The sequence below is a fragment of the Alligator mississippiensis genome, chromosome 2, assembly GCF_030867095.1.
Source record: "Alligator mississippiensis isolate rAllMis1 chromosome 2, rAllMis1, whole genome shotgun sequence".
NCBI lineage: Eukaryota > Metazoa > Chordata > Crocodylia > Alligatoridae > Alligator > Alligator mississippiensis.
In genome coordinates this window covers 79,551,363-79,575,755 of record NC_081825.1, presented here as the reverse complement: position 1 = coordinate 79,575,755, position 24,393 = coordinate 79,551,363, and the positions used below count along the sequence as shown (strand labels likewise).

General features: G+C 42.7%; 1 protein-coding gene across 6 annotated transcripts in view; it reads left to right on the top strand.

Annotated features, from left to right (window-relative positions):
* The window catches only part of CEP44 (centrosomal protein 44), a 112,669-nt gene that overhangs the window by 67,969 nt on the left and 20,307 nt on the right, over nt 1-24,393 (top strand). For 5 of the 6 annotated variants that reach the window (XM_019481383.2, XM_059721870.1, XM_019481381.2 and 2 more), the window contains exons 2-4: nt 15,775-15,924; nt 19,122-19,269; nt 22,127-22,273. In XM_019481383.2, coding sequence (XP_019336928.1) covers nt 15,836-15,924; nt 19,122-19,269; nt 22,127-22,273 — 384 coding nt within the window. In that variant the 5' untranslated portion in view covers nt 15,775-15,835. The remainder of the gene's footprint in view (nt 1-15,774; nt 15,925-19,121; nt 19,270-22,126; nt 22,274-24,393) is intronic. The other variant, XM_059721871.1, reaches the window with a different exon arrangement.

Below are 24,393 nucleotides of genomic sequence, written 5' to 3'. Positions count from 1 at the left end.
TGGCCAGCTTTCTCCAAGCCTGGAATGGTCCCGTGGCCCTGCCTGGCAGGGAGCCTGGCCTAGAGACTACTAGGTCCTGGGCAGCCAGGAATGCTGTGGGATTGTCCCTCAGCCCTGCTGGGCAGGCTCAGGCAGCTGCCTTAGCTGGGGTTCAAGGGTATTATGTGGAAAAGCAGGAGCTGAAGGGCTCTGCACAGCCTGTCGCAGGCCCTGCTAGGCCAGCCCTGCATGCTGCAACTGACATGGGCACTTTTACATGTGCTCTGGGGTAGGAGGGGCGGCACTTTAAAGTGGCTCCAACAGCTGCTCTTATTAAAATGCTGTAGTGTCTTATGTATTGGCTTAAGAGTAGTGGCTTTAGTCAGCGAGCTTTTGTTCAAGTACTTCCACAGCCATTTTTAAGCATGGGGACATTAATATATGAGATGTAGGAGGCTGCTGCAGAATGCCAAATAAAAGAGGTTTATTTATGTCAGTAGTTTAAAATGCCTTGCATTATTACTAAATATCAGTGATTGGATTGGCATCGGCTGATATGATTGGTTAATAATCAGCTGTTGGTATCGGACAAAAATCTTTGGGCTTGTGTACATGTGCTCTGGGTGGTGTGTGGTGAGGTGCTTCAATTAGCTCTGAGAGTTGTGCTAATTAAAAGGGTTTGGAGCTTCATGTTCCCTGAAAAATGGCGGTGGGTGCTTTGAGCTAAAGCTCGTCAAACGAACTTTAGTTTAAAGCTCCCACCACCATTTTTCTGTGTGGGGATGTTTATATATGTTATGCTGGAGGCTGCTGGAGCACATTAGTTTCCGTGCTTCAGTAGAGTCAATTAACTGATTCTGCTCTAAAGCACTGGAATTCCAGTGCATTGGAGCAGGCTCCCTGCATGTGTATAGGAGCCCTTTATTTGGTGCACCCCTAGTTTTAAGGCATTTTTTAGCTACCTCATTACCATTATTCTAACGTGGTAGTTTCTTCATGTATTCATGGGTATAGAGCAGGTTTATAATAATTTATCTTAATAACTGTTTATAATTTCCAGAATTTTAACTTGGAATTGACAGTATGACAGCTTGGGAACACCATGGAAAATTGATTTTGTTTACAATCTCCAAGTTTCATATGATTTTCTGTTGCATCTCATGTGGAGAGCCAGTTTAAACTGGCAGGTAGCCTGGTTGTAATGCCTAATTCAATTTGAGGAGAACAAACACGGAGAAAATTATCCAGCCAGTTTTCAAAGACTGTTGTCAAATTATTTCTACTTTTCTTGTTTTGAAGCAAACAGGATTGTGCACTTGAACTCAGTCAAGCCAGGACATGAGTTCTTATGCTGGGACTCACAATCAAGACTAATTAGAACGCTCAAATCTTTGTCTATAAGGAGTAGACCACTGTCAGGAAGAAAATATTGAACAGGAGCAGAAGGATGTGCAAGCATCCTGAGCTTCCTGGAGGAAACTTATCAAGATCTTGAGGACTCTCAGGAAGGGTATGGAAATTAGGAGCTCATAAGCACAAATGTTTGTTATTTTTGCTAAGCACTGTAACACTTTTTAGGATCATAGGAAAGAAGGGCTGGAAGGAACCTCATATGCTTATGTAGTTCAGCCCCCTGCTCAAGGCAGGATTGTCCGTGACTAAACTGTCCCAGCCAAGTATCTGTCTGACCTGCTCTTGAAAATTTCCAGGGTTGGAGGACTGACTCTAGGTAGCCTGTTCCAATTCTTGACCACCCTTATATTCAGAAATTTTCTCCTAACCTCCAACCTAAATTTCTCCTGCTGAAGCTTGATGCCATTGCTCTTAGTCCCCTCTCCCCTACAGTCATGAAATAAAGCCTATCTCCACCCTCTGTAATCACCCTTTAGGTAGCTGAAGAATGTTATCAAATCCTCCCCCCCCAAATCTTCTCTTCTCCAGACTAAATAACAATTCTTTCAGCCTTTCCTAATTAATTCTTGACTCCCAGGCCCCTAATCATTTTTATTGCTTTGTGCTGGATTCTTTCCCAACTGTTCATAAACTTCTTAAAGTGAGGGACCCAAAACTGGACACAGTACTCCAAGTAAGGCCTCACCAGTAGTGAAGAGAGCAGAAGAATCACTTCCCTTGATTTGCAAGGGACACTCCTGTTGATATAGCCTAGTATGCTTTCATGTTTTATTGCTGCAAGAGCATGCTTGGCTCATTCAGCTTACAGTCTACTGTAAACAGGTCCTTCTCTACCATACTGCAGCCCAGCCAGTCATTTCCAATCTGTTTTTGTGCATGCAATTATTTCATCTCAATTGCCAGATTTTGCACTTCCTTGTTGATTCTTATCTGCTTGATTATAGAGCATTTCTGCAGTTAGTCCAGGTCATTCTGAATCCTCGCCCTACCCTCTGGAGTTATCTGCAACTCCACCCATTTGCAAATTTGCTAAGCATGCACTCAGACCCATTGTCCAGATCATTAATGGGGATGTAAACCATAGTTAGGGACCTACCAAATTCACGGCAGAAGTGTGGTGCACTGCATCTCCTTTAATCTTGAGGTTCCACCACATGCCCCTCCACTGCTGATTGGTGGAGGGGCCACAACTGCAGCTTGCTCCTGATAGGCTAAAACTGCAGTTTTAAATAGTACCATTTTTGCCTTCCACTACTGATTGGCTGAGGGGCCCCAGTAGCACCTATGCTTGTTGGTGACTGGCGGGGAGGCAAAAACCGTACCATGTTTAAAACCATAGTTTTCACTTCACTGTCAATCAGGAGTGAGTGGTGGGGCCCCTCTGCCAATGAGGGGTAGGGAGGGACACATGGGGGAATATGAAAGATTAAAGGAGCTGCTGCGCACCCCACTTCTGGCATGAATTTGGTAGGTCCCTAACCATGGTGGGCCTGGGACAAATGGCTGGGGAAGTCCACTTGATACCTTCTGTCAATTAGATGTTGAGCCATTGATGACTACTTATTGAATACGATGATCCAACCAGTTATGTATGCACCTTACAGTATTTTCATCTAGTCTGCGTTTCTTTTGAGCAAAGTAATTTATAGTCAGGAAGCTCCTTTGCGAAATCTATGCTGTTTGCTTTTTCTCTAATGCAGTTCTAAAACTAGTTTTATATTAGAGCATATGCTCTGGTGAGGATATGCTTAACCTTTTGGGGAGATGTGATAGACCGGTGCTTGGATCTGCAGGTGTGATACCACAAGAAGTAATACTATCACCTGGTGGTGTGCTAGTGATGCCTGAGTGGGAGACAAGTATCTGGATGCTCCTTAGCTCCACTAAGCTTGCATCCGAAGGCTGGGTTCAGTACAGCAGCCTGGTGTCTGAATTACCCCAGTGGGCAATCTGAGCTGTCTCCTGAAAGTTTTAGCAAAAAAATATTAGTAACACCTTGCTGTTAAAGTTGTATTATTGAAAATTTACTATTGTTTCCCAGGTTTTGAAAAACTCTTAGGTTTTGTCTTTCTGTTGGCATGTATCTATCAGTCAAAGGAGATATAAAGATGTTGAACTGGCATGGCCTTTGCAAGCAATGTCTGCTCAGGTTTACTAGTAGCTGGGGATTTTGCATGCTGTCTCCAGACCTTGTAATGGGAACTCAACCTTAAAGTCTCAGGCCCACTAAGCAGAAGTCAGCGTGAATGATTATGTTGCCCCTCCAGGGGCTTCTGGGTGCTGCAAACGATATGTGAAAAATAGGTCTTTCCTGTTTACTCTCGTATTGAATATCACAGGGAAGAACTCCTTGGGCGTGTACGTGTGATGCTATGTCACTGAAGTGATGCACTACAGTGACATAGCTCACTGCTATGGCGACATAGCATCAACGGGCACAAACCATGACACCAATGCTATGTCACTGTAGCGATGAGCTACCTTGCTATGTATAGCACTGTGGTGATGGAGCTGTTAAAAATAACCATGCTCCTCCTGGACAGTGCAGTAATGGCTGATACTGCGCTGTCATTTAGTTCTCCCTAAAGCAAGTACTAAATGATGGTGCAGTAAGAACTGTGCTGTGTGGGGCACGTGTAGACAACACCCCTTGTTACTTTCACCCTCAAGTTTTCTGGTTGCTGCAGGAAAAAGAGGCAGGTTTGCTGTTGCTTGCACTGAGCCTCTTTATACAGAGGAGTCTTCCTCCCCTACTAGTAACTTCAGTTCCCTTCTACCACTTTTATCTGTAGTTTTCCCAAACAGCATGATTTTGCAAGTTTTTGCTTCTGTGTATAAAGTTTCTGAATTACTACAGAACTGACTGTGTTCTTATTTAAGTCACTTGGCAAAGCAGTAAGCACAAGAAGAGACATTGGAACTCTCTGTTTCTGGACTCAAGACTATCAAACTTAATGATGTTATTATGCTGAGTTCATATCTTTGAAAGCTTTCCATAAATGATAGAAAACGAGTTTTCCTTAAAATAGTACGATTCAAGAAAAAATTATGGACTTCTCTAATCTTAACTAGTAGATTTTTAAATCTCACTTAAATTTTCTATAATTCATTTGTTTATCATTTTAATTAGCCATAACTACTGCTGATAAATGAAGAAAAGTTGCTTTTGTTTTGCTTATTTTCTGAGTTGCCAAGTTCAGTAATTTGCAAATGGTCTCCCTTTTACTATATGATTTTTTTGAGAATGTAATGTATTTTTCGGGGGAAGTTGCTTACAATTTTGCATTAAGGATTGTTACATAGATTGAAATGTATAGTAAGTAAGCATAATAAAGGAAAGTGCCATCTTTTATAATTTGACATTGTGCATTCTCAAAATTTTTCTTTTGGAAACCTGCTTCCTTCTTTCTTTAAGCAAACCTGTTCATGTAGTATTGATAGAGGGAGGCTGGCAGTTTGCTAATAATTTTTCTTGTTTTTTGTTTTTTTTTCAAATAGTATATCCAGAGTCCTGAACCAAAGGCCATTTGTATTCAGTTGGGGTTTGGGAGCAGTGAGCTATTGGCCAATTTCTGTTTTCAAAGTGTAGCGGAGGACAAGGCATTTGTGTTGGAAGCAAGGGTGGGGGATATGCAAGTCTGTTTCTGCTGTGAAGAAAGGGTCATGCATCTTTAATGATGCACTGTCAGTTTGCTTACAGCTTAGTGATCAAACCCAGACCTGCCAGTTACTAGCAGGGTAGTCTAGTGATCCAGTTCCTTAAATGCAAGCCTTCTCAAACTTTTCTGAAGAAGGTGCCGAAAGCCTTTCTCAGATGTTGAGTAGAAACTTAAAACTGAAAATGTATTTTCATTTAATTGGACTGTTTCAGAGGTTGAAACTGCACAGTTCCTGGGTTCTAATCTTTTCTTTGCTGAAGCGTTGCAGTAGTTATTGCCATCTGAGAATACAAAATCTTGAAGAAAAGGAGGGAGAAAGATCTCAGATGAGAATAGAATGAAATTCAACGCAGACAAGTGCAGGGTCCTGTATCTAGGGAGAAGGAAACCTGCAACATCCCTAGACTATAGGTAACACCCTTCTCAATAACACAGTGGCTGAAAGGGATCTTGGAGTCATTGTTGACTCCAGGATGAACATGAGCCGCCAATGCAAGGAAGTGGTCAGTAAGGCTAACCGCACCTTGTCATGCATCTACAGATGCATCACAAGCAGGTCCAGGGAGGTGATCCTTCCCCCCTATGTGGCTCTGGTCAGGGCGCAGTTGGAGTACTGCATCCAGTTCTGGGTGCCACACTTCAAGAGGGATGTGGCTAACCTTGAGAGTGTCCAGCGGAGGGCCACTCTCATGGTAGGGGGGCAGCAGGCCAGGCCCTACGAAGATAGACTGAAGGGCCTGAATCTATTCAGCCTCCCCAAGAGAAGACTGAGAGGGGATCTGGTGGCCAGCTATAAACTCACCGGGGGGGCCAGCGGAAAATAAGTGAAGTTCTGTTCCCCCGGGCACCACCTGGGATAATAAGGAATAATGGCCACAAATAGATTGAGAGTAGGTTCAGGCTTGATATCAGGAGGTATTACTTTATGGTTAGGGCTTCCAGGCTCTGGAATGGGCTCCCAGGGGAGGTGGTGCTGTCCTGTCTTGAAGACCCCCAAGGTAGGAGGTTGGATAGATAGCTAGCTGGGGTATTATGATACCAGCACTTGTTCCTGCCCTGGGCAGGGGGTCGGACTTGATGATCTGTTCAGGTCCCTTCCTACCCTAGAAACTGTGAAACTATGAAACTATCTACATCTCTTGGTTTTTCCTCCTTTTATGGAACGTGAGTTTTATGATGAGTGACTGTCCGTCTTCTGAAGCTTCCAGAGGTCTGTTCAACTCCTCGGTTTTCCTCGCAGATCTGGAGACAAATAGACTGAGACTCTAAAGTGGAAATATGTCCAGCGGTGCACATGGTAAAACCACTGTGGAAGATGATTTTGCCAGCTGAGAAAGTTGTAGAACCACCCAGAGTCGCAGCAACAGTTGGTTGATATTAATTCCCTCTTTTCACCTTTTTGCAAGTACAAGTTATGAAGGGAAAACATTTTGGACATAAGAAGGAAAAACATGACAACAAGAAGTCGGTTTCTAAACAGGCCTTTCTTACCTGGGTCTTTTCCAATGTGAGGTTCAGAGACTTCTCAGATTGCTACTTCATGGGCACTTTAGGACTCAAAGCTAGCCCTTTTCCCCAGCATAATAGAAAAAACTTCTATTTGAACCCTAGGCAGACGAGGTTCTTTAGGTGAATATGATATCTTTTATTAGACCAACTTAAATAGTTGGAAAAAAAATTTTAGCACGCTTTCGGGTTTAAAAACCCTTCATCAGGCTGAGTAAGTCTCTGCAGTTGGTGTGTGCTCTTCCTGGATGGAATGAAGTAAAGAAGCTGGAGACTGGGCTGGTATGCAGTAAGAGAGGCAGTCAGTGAAGATGTAAATTGAAGAGTCACTGTGCGAGAGACAGGCTGGGTAGAAGGGGGATGAATATAGCAGTTAAATAGTGGAGAGGTACCTGGGGAGTCAGATGGTAGGCAGTGTCATAAATCCAATGTCTATATTTAGTCCATGATTTTTTGTATCCAGGAGGTTGAAGTGGAGTTCATAGGCTTGTCTCTGAGAAATGTTTTGTAGTTTCCTTTTTTAAATTTTTTATTTGAACCCTGGAAATTTGGCAGTGCTAGAATGGTGCCACATCTCCCTTGCTGCCAAATTTCCAGACCTGTGGAAACTCCTGGGCCCTATACTTTGGATTCGATGCCTGATCCCAGCACACAGTGTCAAGCACAGGTGATTTCAGCCCCCAGTGCTCAATTCCAGCATGCAGAAGCAGGATGGAGTGGTGACAACCCCCACAAGGCTCCGTACAGATATATGGGGGTAGAAGGCCTTAGTGCCAAGCTCCTGGGCCAAATTCCAGCATGAGGGGCAACAAGGGGGCAGGGCCAGGCTCCATGGCCGATCCTGGTAAACAGGGCTCAATCTGGCCTGTGAACTAACCCAACACCAGTCACCTGGCCTGCAAGTCCAAAAGTTTGAGTACCACTGTCTATAGGTAGGAACCTACCAAAATTGCAATGTGATTTTCACAGGAACTGTGATTTCAGGCAGGCTCTATGAAAAAGCGGAGGCTTGCTGGGGGGGGAGGAGCAAAAGCTACAAGACCAAAAAAGGGTGGAAAGCACAGGGGAAATTGAAGGCTGAGGGTACAGATCAGAGGCTGAGACCCTCACGTAGGCTCAGTCCAGGAGCCAGTCTTGGGCCAACCAGAGAAGTGTGGTAGGCTTTTAGTGTTGGCTTTTCAAGTGCCCACAGATATGCTGCTGCAGCGTGCATACTCCTGTGTGCACTTAGCATTTAAAAGGACCACAGAAAGTAGCATGGCAAGGGAAGAGGTGGCGTTTTCCCTTGTGGATGCTTTTGCAGTGGCAAACATTCCGCTGGAGAAACTTGACCACCCAAAGTTAAGGGATTACCTGAACCAATAAGTACCAAATGCTGGAAGTTTTCTTCATGCCATCAAGCTTCACCAAGACTATTTCACTGCAGTGATTGCTTCTCATGTACAGTCCAAAAAGGCTGCATTGACAGAGTATGATTCCTTTTCCATTGTGGCTGCTGAAGCCACCAACCCTCAAGATAACTACGTGCTGCACATTGTATTTGTATCGGAAAGCTGGACAGACTGGGACGTACCTGTTTCATGCTGAGCCAGTCTTGTCTGCCAATCACATCTGCTAATTTTTCTACTGTCTCAAGCTATTGTGAAGGTAAACTTGTCAGCTATGGCATAGATTTAACAAGATCTCAGCATTCCTGTCTGACAGTGCCATGTACATGTGCAAGGAGTTATTCAATATGCTTCAAGGAATGCTGCCCAGCGCTGTTCATGTTATCTGCAGTGCTCATATTCTATCGCTAGTAAGTGACATTGGGCGCATACACTTCCCTGATGTGGAAAGCCTAGTGTTCCTTCAAGAAAGCCTTTAAGTACTTCCTAGGTTGTAAGGTTTGATACAGGGAGTCCATCACCAATCAAAGTGGGGACTCGCATGGTACTGTGCCACTGCTACCAGAGCCTGTGCTCATACGGTGGAATTCCTGGTTCATCACAGTCTGTTACCACACCAGGTATATGCAGTGCTACCAGCTGTTTCATAGATTCATAGATTAATAGATGTTAGGGTCGGAAGGGACCTCAATAGATCATCAAGTCCGACCCCCTGCATAAGCAGGAAAGAGTGCTGGGTCTAAATGACCCCAGCTAGATACTCGTCTAACCTCCTCTTGAAGACCCCCAGGGTAGGGGAGAGCACCACCTCCCTTGGGAGCCCGTTCCAGACCTTGGCCACTCGAACTGTGAAGAAGTTCTTCCTAATGTCCAGTCTAAATCTGCTCTCTGCTAGCTTGTGGCCATTGTTTCTTGTAACCCCCGGGGGCGCCTTGGTGAATAAATCCTCACCAATTCCCTTCTGTGCCCCCGTGATGAACTTATAGGCAGCCACAAGGTCGCCTCTCAACCTTCTCTTGCGGAGGCTGAAAAGGTCCAGTTTCACTAGTCTCTCCTCGTAGGGCTTGGTCTGCAGGCCCTTGACCATACGAGTTGCCCTTCGCTGTACCCTCTCCAGGTTATCTGCATCCTTCTTGAAGTGCGGCGCCCAGAATTGCACGCAGTACTCCAACTGCGGTCTGACCAACGCCCTATAGAGGGGAAGTATCACCTCCCTGGACGTATTTGTCATGCATCTGCTGATGCACGATAAAGTGCCATTGGCTTTTCTGATGGCTTCGTCACACTGCCGGCTCATGTTCAACTTGGAGTCCACTAGGACTCCAAGATCCCTTTCCACCTCCGTGCCACCCACCAGGTCATTCCCTAGGCTGTAGGTGTGCTGGACATTTTTCCTCCCTAGGTGCAGCACTTTGCATTTCTCCTTGTTGAACTGCATCCTGTTGTTTTCTGCCCACTTGTCCAGCCTATCCAGGTCTGCCTGCAGCTGTTCCCTGCCCTCCGGCGTGTCCACTTCTCCCCATAGCTTTGTGTCATCTGCAAACTTGGACAGAGTACATTTCACTCCCACGTCCAAGTCGCTGATGAAGACATTAAAGAGTATCGGTCCAAGGACCGAACCCTGCGGGACCCCACTACCCACACCCTTCCAGGTCGAGACCGACCCATCTACCACGACTCTTTGGGTGCGACCCTCTAGCCAATTCGCCACCCACCGAACTGTGCAGTCATCCACATCACAGCCTCTTAATTTGTTCACCAGTATGGGGTGGGATACCGTATCGAAGGCCTTCCTGAAGTCCAGGTATACGACATCCACCCCTCCTCCTGTGTCCAGGCGTTTCGTAACCTGGTCATAGAAAGAGACTAGGTTGGTCAGGCACGATCTGCCCGCCACAAACCCATGCTGGTTTCCCCTCAGCATAATTTGCCCTGCCGGGCTCTCACAAATGTGAGCCTTGATAATTTTTTCAAAGACTTTACCAAGGATGGAGGTGAGACTGACCGGCCTATAGTTGCCCGGGTCCTCCTTCCTCCCCTTTTTGAAAATGGGGACCACGTTAGCCCTTTTCCAGTCCTCCGGGACTTGGCCCGTGCGCCACGAGCATTCGAATATTCCCGCCAGTGGCTCTGCAATGACGTCGGCCAGTGCCTTCAGCACCCTCGGATGGAGCCCATCCGGGCCTGCCGACTTAAAGGCATCCAGTTCTTCCAAATGACTCTGCACCACCTCAGGATCTACGCATGGAAGTCTGGCGCCTTGCTGCTGCCTCTCTACAACCCCAGTGAGAGACTTGTCGTGCCCCTCGCTTAGGAACACTGAGGCAAAGAACTCGTTGAGGAGTTCAGCCTTGTCCCCTCTATCTGTCACCAATTGCTGCTGCCCATTTAGCAGGGGTCCTATTCCTCCCTGGGCCTTCCTTTTACTCCCAATATATCTAAAAAACAATTTCTTGTTGTCCTTTACTTGGGTTGCCATCCTCAGCTCCATGGTAGCTTTGGCCCGCCTAACTGCCTCCCTACAAGCACGAGCAGAGGAGGTATATTCATCTTTAGTGATCTCACCCTTTTTCCACTTTTTATGTGCTCCCCTTTTGGCCCTTAGGCTGCCCTGGATTTCTCTGGTCAGCCATGGAAGCCTCCTGGCCCCTTTCCCTCTTTTGCCTCGCTCGGGGATCGTCTTGCTTTGTGCCCAAAGGATCGTTTCCTTTAGGCACAGCCACCCTTCTTGGGCACCCATCCCATCAAAACTCCTACTCTGCAGTGCTTCCTTGACTAATCGCCTGAGTGCAATGAGATCAGCTTTCCTAAAGTCTAGCACTTTCACCCTACTAGTTACCTTACCCACTCGCCGTCTTATGTTGAATTCTATCATAAGGTGATCACTGTCTCCCAGATAGCTACCGATTTGGAGGTCCCCTATCATGTCATCTCCCGTTGCCAATACCAGATCCAGTATGGCATTCCCCCTAGTGGGACCATACACCTCCTGTGTCAGGTGGAGGTCCTGTACACAAGTTAGAAACCTGCGTGAGCGATGGGACCTTGCTGTCTGTGTCTCCCAGCAGATGTCCGGGTAGTTTAGGTCCCCCATGACTACCGCCTCTTTAGCTTTTATGGTCTCCGAGAGTTGCCTCAGGAGCCCCACATCTATTTCTTCCCCTTGGTGTGGGGGTCTGTTGGTAAGTGAGGAACTGGAAAGCAAACTCAGTGCACAATGCATGCTTAAGCTTCACAATTTGAGGTAATATTCAAGATCAAGTGACGTTTGTGGCTGACAGTGCCACCAGTTTATGGAGGTCCTGATGTGTTTTGAAGGCTGGCAGGCTGTGATCTACTACGTACACAACAAGCTGATGGATTTAATAAACTGGGTCGCAGACAAGGTATTGCAAGAACTGTCAAGCTGCCCTCATGAAAACCAGTCGAGAAGGGACCTGTTCCTGGCAATAGCTGTGTAGTGGAACCAATACTACAGGTACGAACCATCAAAGCTGGTTCATTCAGACAACCTGCTGCCCCCTTCCTTAGTGCTGTTTGCGTTTTAGACCCCAACAAGGTGCCTTTACTAAGTTTAGACACAAAGCTACTGAAAGCAATCCTGAGATGGGGGAAAGAGAATGACATTGAATGTGCTGCTTATGTGAGCTTTGTCAAAGGGTGCCTGATGCCTGTGTTCTGGAACTCTGTCTCTGACTGTTTCCAGATCTTTACTCCTTGGCAAGACTCTGCCTCAGCATTCCAACAAACTTGGTGGACACTCAGCATGCCACCTCAATGTAGGGACAAATGTTCATCCCACAGAAACAGAGAATGTCTGCAACTTCTGCAAGTAGGTGCAGCATGCTTGCATTTAATACCTAGCATGAGCTGTCTGTCTCAAGGTTAGCATTCAGTTTCAGAAAACTCCTTTTTTATAATGTCCTTTATTAAAGTGTATAAAGTTGGTATTAGTTACAGTTCATCTTGTGCATAGCTTTACTTGCATAAGATATTTTACTTTATAGTTGAATTAAGCACTTAGATAATATTAATAAAATGTATGTAGTTGGTATTACTTGCAACTCATGGTGTGCATAGCTTTATTTTAACCCTCATCCGTTCTCATGGAACTGTAACTGCTGTTGGTCTCATGATGTAACTTGTTACTCCACCCGCATGAGCAAAATGGAACCAGTGACAACAGTATAAATGTACCAAAAACTATTTATTAGTTTTGGTGTTTGAAAGAGTATTTATGATGCTCTGAACCCAAAATATTATTTAACTAAAACTATGAAAAAATTTAAACTTTTTTTTAGCGTTTCAAAACATGAATGAACAATTTGCCAAGTCTGCAGTTCACACTGTTTTCAAACTAACAGTTACTTCCAAAAAACATTTCCTAACTGTTTTAACTAAATATTGCATTCCTCACAAAGCGGCAGTGTTGTACTGTGGTTCACACAAGCAGATCGCTTAAATCTTTGCATTGTTTCCAGGTTTTGCAGTCATCTGTCCTTGGACAAAAAGCACAGTGTCCACTCATGCTCACAGAAGGTTCTACCAGGGTGTGCTCCATGGCAATTTGTAATTTCGGGTAGTCATACCAGACTTAATGGATTTAGACAGATTACGTGTATCCATCATTTTTTGTTTTATTTGTCCATCGATCAGCTATTCTCCAAGCTCCTGCAGAAAAAAAGTGCCGTCTTCTTAAATGTGGTCTTTGCTTCCAGTTTGTGTTGTGGCCTAGCCAAACAATGAGGCTGGCAATGGCAACTGCATCCAGCATATGAAAAATTAGTGTCATTGGCCACCCGTTGATTTTTCCATCTGCAGGTGGTCATACGGACTAAGTGGTCAAGGTTATCCACCCCACCCTTGTTTTTATTGTAGTCATGGATGATGTCCAGCTTTCTTTGCTCTCCACCCACTGACAGATCATGATGCATGCTTGACAGCATAAGAACAACTTTGGACTTCTTTGGAACATAAGAAACTAGAGCGAGTTCCCTATCCAAAGCAAAAGCAGAGTGGAGGATGGCCATCCACTAGTTACCATGGATACCTGAAGTGGACATGAATGAGATGTGAATGAACATGAATGAGGCCTGTTGAGGGCCACATTTGTAGCTCCACTCCTTGACAAATGCCCCATCCCTGGTCACTAGCTTGTGACCAGAAGTCCCTCCCTTTGCCCCTGAAAGTACTCCTTTCAGCAAGAGGTTTTGCTATCTCGGAACCAGAAAAATACCAAATTATATTCTAAAGAGCAAACATCTACAGCGTTCATTAATTTGGTTTCAAAAAATGTTTGTCCTGATTTACATGTGTTAGTGTAGTGTACATAGAGGTCACAGTAGCTTAAAATGAAGTCTTACTCTTGTATGTTGTGGGGAAGGAGGATGGGTATAGGTTTGTGGGTGTGTGGGTATGTGGGGTGAGAAAGGCATGTGGGTATGTGGGATGTGTGTAGGTATGGGGTTTGTGAGGGGCTGGGTGCCTGGGTAGTGTGAGGGGGTGTGGGTGGTCTGCATGTATGGCAGTGCAACGGGGGTGTGGGAGCATGTGTATGGTGGGGGGGGGGGTGTGTGGGACTTTGCCCCTGCCTACACATACACACCCTGTACCAGCGTGGCCCAGTGCTCCCTGGTCTGGCGATGCAGCCATGTGGTGTAGAGCAGGGTGGGGGCAGGAAGGGAGTGAAATGGCTAGGTGTGGGCAGGGCTGGGCTGTTCAGTCCTGCTGAGGTTTCCCTTGGGTCCTACTACCCCTGGCTTCTTTGACTTGCTGCTGAGGCAGATTAATATTAATTTTCTAAATTTTTTAGGGGCCCTGTGGGCCGGATCTGGCCCGCGGGCCACATTTTGTCCGCCCCTGCATTAATCAATGCATTAAGTGAGCTAAACATCTGTTAATAGTTTCTGTGGGCTTAATCCCCTGACATTGCACCACTGACTTTAGAGTAGCTGCTCTTAAAAAACAAACTTGAATGCAAAATTGCAAAAAAGAAATCTTCAGAAGACTTGATTGTGTTAAGTATGGTCCACACAGAGACTACTCTTATCTCATTACTTGGGCTAGCTTCTATAACCTCGGTGTTTTACCGCTTTGTTTACTACCTTTGACTCTCTCAGCAGTGCCATCTCTTCTTTCCTTCCTTTTTTCCTGTTGCTTATGAAAGCTTATGCCTCTCTGAATTAGGTAGTTTGTAAGGTGCCACTCTGCTTCACCTTCTTTCAGGTCTAAAATAATTCTTGTGGTGTGGCATATTCCTCTGGCAAATCTGTCTCTAGCACAGGTATGGGCAATTATTTTGGCTGGAGGCCTGCTTAATTAGTTTTGGTGAGCTGTCAAGGGCTGCAAGAGTAGCCCTACCCCTTGACAGGTGCCCTGCCCCCTGGTCATCATCTTGGGACCATAAGTCCCACCCCTAACCCCTGATCTTTGCCACTGGAAGTCCCTCTCCTTGCCCCCAAAAGTATTCCTTTTGGGAGGGAGGGTTTGCCATCTTGAAACCAGAAATAAAACAAATCATATACTAAAAGTCAAACACCTCCTAAAACATATTTTAATTTTATTACATAAAATATTTTTTACATGATTTGTGTTTTACATAGTGTATATAGAGGTGACTGTATAATAGCTCAAAGTCTTAATCTTGTATACTGTGTGTGGGGTGTGGTTGGGGTAGTGGGTTTGTGTGTATGGAGAGCTCTGTGGGTGTGGGGTTTGTGAGGGGATGTGGCTGTGTGTGTCGGGGGTGCAGGGTATGTTGCAGGGGTGTATGTATATGTTGTGGGGGCAGGGTGTGGGTGTGTGGGGTTTCTGGGGTATAAGGTGGGGGTTGGGAACCCGCCTCCCACACACTACCCGCCCATCATGGTGCACAGCTTCTATTGCTGGTGGCAGCAGCAGGCAATAAGCTCCCGGGGTGCTCATGGCAGGTGCCGCCACCTGGCAGCATGTGGCTCCAGTCAGGAAGTTGCATGTAGTGGCAAGGAGTGCCGCTAGGCCAGTCTGTCTCTATCATGCAGGGCTCCCGGTGGTGCACATGCAGCTCCCAACACTCCTGCACTAGCAAGGGAAGGCCTATGCAATGGAGCCAGCAGCTTTCCCTGCTCCTTAACGCCATGTGCAGGTCCTGGTACTCAGCTGGGAAGAATGGGGCAGGGCTCCCCTCCACTTCCAGAGGAGTCCCAGGACCTGCACGAAGCGCATGGGTTGGTCAGGGTAAAATCAATTCATGGGTGCTGGTGGGCTGGGTGAAATTGCCTACCCATGGGCCATATTTTGCCCCTTCCTGCTATAGCCGTTCTGTCAGTTTCTTCTCTAGATGTTTGTTGTGTCATTTAAAGCAGTGGTTCTCAACCTTTTTTTGTATCAGAACCCATTTGCAAACATCAACTGTCAATCTTGACCCAGTGCCCCTCACTTCTGACTTGCCGTCTTCTGTGCCTATTTTTTTCTTACAATCTCTTCTGCCCGTTAAAAATTCCTTTGTTTCCAAGAAAAGGTCTGGTCTTATAGATCTCTCTTCAAACTTCAGTGGTATACTTCCCAAGAATGGATAAATTATAGGTATTAATTCCAGCAGAACTATCTAATTGCAAAGGAAGAACCCAACCAGGGAATTCAAACTCCTTTTTAGTAGTATTTATTCTAGTTTGCTGGCAGACTTAGTGGAATTAAGAAGATGACAGATGTTAATTTGTACAGTATCTTGGCTGAATATCGTATTAGGAAATGTTATATACTGTCAAACAGAGCAGTGTCTAGAATAGAAAGTATATACCTCACTGGTAATCTTATTGCACTTCATAATTGTCTCTTTTTTTCTTTCTAAGGAGAAGGATATCCTGAATTCAGCTTGCCGAATAAGCCAAAAGAAGAGCTTTATTTTAACAAATGGCTACAGGAGACTTAAAGGGAAGTTTGCGCAAGATGGAACAAGGACTTCGCTTGTTAAACTATCCTAGAGATGTGGATTATGCAGGGTAAGAGGCAGTAAAACATCTTAAATACATTTTTACGCCATCACTGTGATGGCAAGAATATAAGTAGTGTGTTGGTAACTATTAATAAAAACAAAACAAACAAGAAACCCCCAGGAACTTAATACATCAGTTTTGGCCTTTGAATTTTGTTGCTAATGGTAAGTATGGTAGGTGCCTCATCAGATATTCTAATTGCTTTTAAAGTATGTTGTCAAATTTAAAGTCGTTACTGTTTGAGAGTTTAATAAATGAGTTATTCTGGTGACAAAGCACATGTTTCAGAGTGTATGAAATGAGTCATTATTTTGGACTGATGGGTATTACTGCGCTCTTTAGCAGTACAAAATTTTGCAGTTGACTTAGGAAATTTTAGAGGAAAGTGAAATCTACTATAAAAGCATCCTAGTAGCAGGATGTTTGCTTAGGAATTATTACATATTTATGTGGAAAGTCTCCCAGAGCTACAGTAGCACTAGTGCTGCAGTAGCGAGAATGGCAGAGTAGAACAAGCACTAATGCTTTTAGTGTTGTCATTTAACCTTAAAAGTAGGTATAGCAAGGTGGTTATATGGCATTGGTCTCCTTGTACTGGTTGAGAGAGAGCACTGCTGTTCTACCATGTTTTTAGGCCTGTTTTGATCAAGATCACATGAAAATGGTACAATAGTTTTGTGTTAACTATTTAGCTATAAGCAAAGTTGTTGCAGTGCTGAGATTTATTTTTAAAAAGTTAGCATTGGTGCTTACAGATGTTAAAAAAGCCCCCTGCTTTACCAGAAGAAGCAGTGTGTTGCTTTGACCCGGCTGTGCAGCATCTGTATAGATTGGGTACTTCAGTGGGGCTTTTTGGTGCTTTTAGGTAAAGCTGATTCAATCAGCTATTAAATAAAAGCACCAAAAAAAGCCCCACTAAAGCGCCCAGTCTATACAGACATCAGGCAAGCCAGATCCAACTAAGGCGCTGCCTCTTATGGGCACGCGCTGGGCTTGGTGCGGGGGAACACACTGAGTTTATAGTGATGATTTATTTTAAATGTCTGCAAGCAAGTGAGAAGCTTATCTGATTTGGGTTTGAGAGATTTTTCCCTGGAACCCATAGAACCTGCAGGCATAGCTGTTAGAAGTTTGAAAAAAATTAAATAATAGCTTTTTTCAGGATGGGGATGAAAGAATCTTTTAATATACTTAATATGCATTCAGTCTAGAGCCAATTTTTTTTCTTTCATTTTAAATTTTTCTTAAAAGAAAGTCACTTTACCATTATGTCAATCGAAACTGTCACTCCTTTAGTGGTACCATTTTCACTCAAATCCAAGATAAGGTTTTTTCCCAAATCATCATGAAGGGAAAATAAGCCTTGAAAAGTATAACAAATTTATAGTTTTCATGTATAGAATCTAATGGGGAGAAGGTGTTTTCTATTCAGAGTCATCTTATATTTGAGTAAATATGGTGTATTTATTTTGACATGCTTGGTAATATAATCTGACCCTCTCTCTAATGTTTTTCCCCTTCCCTGTAATGTCGTGGTTAGATCTTGTGTATGTGTGAGGGGAGAGGGGGACGTTTTCACTGTGCATGATGGAAGCTTCTCTGAAGTTGTTTACAATGATACTTCACATTTGGCTTTAAGAAAGTTCAGCTGGATTTTTTCATCTAAATTGATCTTAAAGCTAATGCAATTCTTTCATTTATATCTGTGTTTATGAATTTTGTACACAAGGGAAAAAACAGTACGTGGTCTGTCTTTATAAATCTCAAGTACATTAACCAGTTCCATACACTTAAGTGGCTAAATAAAGCAAAAATGTTTAAAGCCTTTGAGGTTTTAATATTTTTTTACAAATTGAGTGGAAATGCTAAATAAATTGCACAAGCCTCATAATAGATAAATTGAGATGCAAGGTTCAACAATGAAATGCAGATAAAAAGTTGTGTGGTCATCTTTTTCAGAAACGCTAAATGTAGGGTGCCCAGGAGTAGAGAGAAATAAATGTCAGTGTTCAAGTTCTACTCTGGCACATACATGCGCAAGATTAGGTTATTTTGGATAACAAAATTCTTTAGTGCTGATGCTGTGCCCTAGGTGTTTTTGTGCCCCATTAACTGAGTATGTAAAGGACAGAGTAGATCCAACCATCCCTTGGTTTTTCTTTACAACAGGCGAGAGGGAACTTCTATAATATCTATCTACTTCTCTTCTCATGGTGCTAGTATTAGTCATTTTAGCTAACAGTTATTAGTAAATCTCTTTCCCTTTTTTGTACCAATCAGGAGTTCTGCCATATGCAAGAAGTGAAATATCTGGGGTTTAAAACCTGTTCCTTGTATTAAAATTCAGTGGGGCTTAATTAAGGACGCTTCCAGTTGTCTAATTTGAAGCAGACTAAAAAAGCTAGAGTTGCTGTCATGAACTCGTTCGTCATGGAATACCATATGCAAGCCTCTGCACATGCTAAAAAGGGTGTAACAAAACCTCCATATTCTAATCCAGTGGTTCTCAATCTTTTTAGACTTGAGGCACTGCTCCATACATTTTTGTGGATTGAGCAGCATTCCATTTAAAAAGTATTTATTACAGTGTTTACTTCCTTGCGAGGGCACTAGAGAGTGGGAGTGAGGCAGTGGCCAGTTGGAGGCGAGCCTGAGCTTTCATTTATCTCTTCACACCTCACGGCACCTCAGGGTGCCTAGGCACCCTGGTTGAGAATCAGTCTTTCAGCCCTAGAGAGCTGAACTTTCATCCTAAATCCTATGCTATATCAACCAAGAGTCTCTAGTCATTTGCCTCTCTCCTATGATGCTTATTCTAGAGAGGTAGGAAGGAGTATGCTTCACTCTTGCTGTCTACTCTTTTCTGTCTTCTTAAATGATTGTGAGTTTAAACAACTGTTCCTTGTCAATATTATTCTTTTGAGTTAACACTGCACTTCATAGGAGATAGGAGCATCAGTGTTTCAGGCTACCTGCAGACTTGGGCAGATAGCTTGATTATATCCAAATTGGATACCATTGATTCACATTTGGAAAGTTAATTTCAGCAACCAAGAAGACTAGATTGGGCTGAGATTCTACAAAATCTGGATATGCTATGAGAAGCATAATATGCAACTTGCAAGGTGCATTACTATACCAAATTATACCAAGTGATATTATCTCTGTTTACTGTGGTAAATATTTCTGTTTTCCCCCAACAGCTTGGTAAAGGGTGCTCCAGCTGCCTTTTTACCCATAATCAGCTATTCTTTCACATCCTTCTCAACCTACATAGCAGAACTTTTGGTGGAATCTGATGTGGAGCTCACAGCAAAAAGTGACTTGCGTTTCATTGAAACTATTTATAAGGTACTGACTTCGTGCTCTTTGACTTGGAAAACAAGTTTTGTGCATGTCTCATAATTACATTGTTAACTTGCTATTATGAGTCTCCACATGCTAATACAATTTTGGCAATGAAAATCAGTGTTGCAATTATTTGGTAACTTTTGAGCAAGAGGTTTTGTCTAAACTTGCTATCTTGATTTAGAAACAGTTGACCTCTTGTAAAGTGTATTTAATTTGTTTTATCCTTGGTGTCTAGGTCAGGATTTCAGATGAGCAATGACTAAGTAGCAGCTCCAAATTTTTATTTATATCTTAATGTAACTGGGATACAATATATTAGTCAAACTTCAGTTTTTGACAGTGGTAATATCAGCAAAATTACATCTGGTATTTGCAGATTGTAGGTCTGGAAGTACATGTAAAGTATTCATTGTGCAGTACTGTAAATTGAGCAGCCACAGTTGAATGAGAATGTATTTTATTGAATTTGCTGAAATGAAACTTTTTAGTAATTGTTCATTCTGTAAAGAATCATTCTTGAGGTTTTTATGATGAAATGTCTTTCATTATGATGTCAGTACCTGGAGTACTTACAAATTCAATCATTCTGATGTTCTTGATGAAAATTTTATTTCTTATAAGCCTAACATAAAAATTACTTTTTGCATATCCTTATTAACTGTTGATCTAGTTCTGTAATAATTATAATAAATAATTTCAATTTGCTGTTTATAATTGTTTTCTCTCAGTCCTCACAGTGAGTATAGAAAATTGAATAACATTGACCAAATGAGGTATAATTTAGAGAAAATATACAATAAAAACATTTCACATAGATTACAATTTAAGGAATCCGATTTTGCTATTGTAAATACTAAAATGCATTTTGGTCTTGTGTGCCAATTAAAGAAAAGCTGAAGCTCAATCTAGGCACAAAGAGCTGATTGTGGGCTGTTGTAAGCAGCTGGAAGTGATGGCAGAGACTGTCAGTCTCTGTGACTGACAGGGTGACAGTATGTGCCTGCCATCGGTTATCAAAGTTTGTAAAATATGGCTGACTGTTGTTTTTGTTGAAGACTTATCTCCATGCCTTACTGGTGCTGTTTGATGGATTTACAAAATGGTAGATGAGATGGTTTTTCACAAACTAACTGTGGCAGAGAAAGTTGGATGTAAACCTTGTGACTGTTTGCAGCGGGGTTACCAATTTGCAATGCACTAGGGGTTGCATTTAACCTATTTAGCAGTTTCCAATTTAGGGGTTTATCTAGGGGTTTCCAGTTTAGTTGGAAACTGAAGCTAGAGCAGAATACAGTGGCATGTGTTATTGAGCAGGCTGTATCAATGAGAGCATTGAATGCTTGTGTATAGGTGCTCCTATAAAAAGAGAAGCAACAGCTAGCAGGGCATTTGTTCTGTGACGGTATCAGGTCTCTGGAACTTGTTTTCCCACTTTGATCCAAAGTAACCTGATTTTCAAGGCGTGTTGCTATTTTTATTTAGTCTTTTTTACAGGAGAGCTAATGATGTGCCATTGGAACTATGACTATTTTTACAGGTGTCTAACCAGGGTTTGTCTGCTTGTTTGTTTTTTCCTGATCTGATTGTCTAACCTTCCAAGTTTGTTGTTAACTGGAGGATAACCCAGCATATCTGGTAACTGTTTTTATTCTTTAAATTAAAATAAAGTCAATGATGGATACTTGTGCTTAACGTTGGCTTAATTGGTTTATAGGATTAGATTCTAAGTCTCTTAGTCTCAATTTGTAGCTAGCTGTGTTTTTGCTGAATGAAAGAACAGACTGTATATTTCAATCTTTCAATCATGTTTTCAATTCTTATGTTCTGCTTTAATGAAAATCCAAGATTCTAGTCCTTAGAACTTGATTCAAATGGATTGCAGTTCTTGGCTAACTTTCCTAAATAGGAGTGCCTTTATACTTGGAATTGAGTGGATCAACTTGTCTGTTATTTCTTTGTAAACTTCTTTATAGAAGGTATTCAGTTTTAAACCATCCCAGTTTTCAGTTATTGAGTTTTAACTATAAATATGAAAGATTACAAGGATTAGTGCTGATATTTGTATCATGTCTAGAAAGTGGAACTGGATTCTTTTCTGTACAAAATGAAATATGGATTTATCACATTTATAGAATATGCAGGTATCATTAAATACATTTTATACTTGGGTTAATGATAGGTATGTGGTTTTATCTTATTTAAGGCAATTCATAAAGTCTTCTTTTTCAGAAGGGGAGTCACGGTTATGGGGTTTTAGATAGGTACAGATCCATTTCTGTGATTAATATCTAGTTAACTTTGATTGCAGTATTCATGTTTGTGAATGCATCTGGTATTGCTGCAATAATCAACTGATATTACTGTACTAAGACTCAAAATGTTTGACATTTACAGAGCTTAATATTTAATCCAAAAGGGTTTGTTTGCATAAATGCATACTTTGTAATATTTTTGTGTTGTGTGAAATTGTATTTAATTCTGGAGTGAAGTACATTGCTTTAGAAAATAGAGCGGAAAACAAATAACATTATTTTTACTGTGCTGTCATATTTTTGGAACTTTCCAAAGGCACTTGCCAAGCTAAATTGGTTACTTATTAATATATTAGCATTTGTTTATATTAATATTTATGAACTTCTTATTAATGAGTGACTTAAATGCATGATACCTGCTAGAATGGCATATGTTGGGAATTATAATTATGGGATAAGCTTGGAAAGAATAATGTATGAACAACATGTGAGAGAGATTCTTTGCAGAAGAGGGGGAGATGAGGGCAATAACCTAAATAACAAAGTTGGTTTTTGAGAATCAATTATGATGGTTTGGATGCAAATGAATTTTTTTTTTTTTTTAGTTTCTTCGAGATCATTTTCAATACAAACCTATTTTAACAAAGCAACAATTTCTCCAGTGTGGCTTTGCAGAAAGGAAAATACAGGTTGTTTGTGACATTATCAGCATTGTGATGAAAAAGCATAGAGAGTTAAGTAACTTGAATAAGGTACTGAGCAGGTGATACTGCAGTTTTTGACTTTTGACTAACATGGGAAAGATTTTTGTTTGTTTGTCTATAACATGCAGTTAGCATTACTATAAATAGTAATAATATAAATATGAGCTGCAGTAAGGATCCCTGAAGAAAGACTTGGGGGTAGAATCCTAATCCCTTACAAATTTGGTATGAATGGGTGCTGACAGACATGGGGGGAATAAAGTGATTTACTGGAAGAGAAGCACATTGGTTTGACCTGGCTCAGCAACATCTGTATAGATAATGCTCTTCAGTGGAGGTTTTTTTTGAGCTTTTCTCTAGAGGTGCAGTGAAACATTGGTCTGATATTGGATCAGCATCGACATAAGCAACATTTTCTGTATCGGAAATCAGCCCGATGTGGCCAATTAATTTGTCCGATAAATGCTTGTGCATGCGCGCAGCTGCAGCAGAACACGTAGGCAGTGAGGAGCACAGCCCAGCAGCTTGGAGAGCTGCATGCATCTGGTAGGTCTGGTGTGGGGGAAGGGAAAGGGGAGGAGGGAAAGGGCTTGAGGGGGTAGATCAAGGCTCTTATGGTGAGTGAGGGTGTGGGGTTTGGGTTGGTGCAGGCATGGGATACAGGAAGGAGGTGGCTCCTGCTGCTGTGTGCGGCTCATCTGGTGTTTGTCTGATGGCTTCTACTGCTGCTCCTGCTGCTCGTCCTTGAGGACATGGGGTGGGGGGCATGCGATCCCTGGATCTGCATGGGGTGGGCTGGGGCCAGGCTCTTCCTGGCCGGGCAATTTGGAGGCACATGCTCTCCCCCATGCTGTCCCGGACAAGTGGTGGGTGCTGCCAGATGAGCACCAGATAAGCTGTGCACAGTGACAGGAGCTGCACCCCCTCCCGTTTCACTCCCCGCCCCCCCAAACGAGCCATACCTCTATCCAGCTCTGGCCCCAGCCCGCAGCTGCAGCCTGCACCGCGCCTCACGCATCCAGGGACATAAGCCCCCCACTTTGGCTTCCCCTGTTCCAGCCCCACTCCCTCCCTCACTGCGGGGGCCTTGGTCTGTCCCCTCCACACTCCTCTCCTCTCCTTCCTTTCCCTTCTGCCACACAAAATACCAGATGGACGCAGCTCTTCAAGCTGAAGAGCTGCGTATCAGAAATTGGATTGGTATCAGCCGATATGCTTCCTTAAAAATCGGCTTTTTGTATCGGCCTCAAAAATCTCTATTGGTGCACCCCTACTTTTATCTAAAGCTAATTCAATCAGCTATTAGACGAAAGTGCCAGATGCGCCCTGCTGAAATACCTGATCTATACAGATGTTGAGCGAGTCAGGTCCAACTAACGCAATGCCTCTTCTGGGCATGTGCTGCACTCGGCGTGGGGGTGGGCCAAGTTTCAAGTAGAGCGTAGGTTTTTGTGGGAGGGGGGGTTTAACATCTGTAAGCAGCCTATGTTATCAAGGTAGCATATATCTGATATTTAACTAGATGTACATGTGCTACTAGACAGAACCTAGAATATCAATGCTTTCTAGTGGAAAAAACAAAATGTCAAGGTACTACAACAAAGATGAATGAATTATTTTGTAGCTGTTAGTAGTAATTTGTGCTCTCTTAAATGCTTTTTTGATGCAGGAAGTATCACTTTCAAATAAATAATTTTGTTAGTATTTATTATATAGAACAATTATCAGGGTAGATGGAGAAAAGTGATTCACAAATTGATTTAACTCCTGAATTGACTTAATGGAAATAGAAATGCACTTTACACTCTTCTGCTTTGATTTTTTTTTTTTTAAATACTAACAACATATTTTTAAAAGTTCAAGTACAAACAATGTTTTCCTCATTTTAATGTGGAACTAATTGAGGGTCAATAAAAAAGTTCTTACACTCATTTGAATTTCAGTAATGCATGTTTTGGGTTTGATTTATTCATGAATGTAATTTTAATGCTATGTGATTCTTTGCTACCCTTTCAGTGTGGGCTGTGTAGTGAAAGGAAAGAAAGGAAAATGAAACTTGTTTGTGTGTAATATAAACAAGCATGGAAACAGATGAAGTATACATATGTTCCTAATTTGCCAGTCTGTGGCTATATCTACCCTAGTGATAGATATAAGTGATATAAATA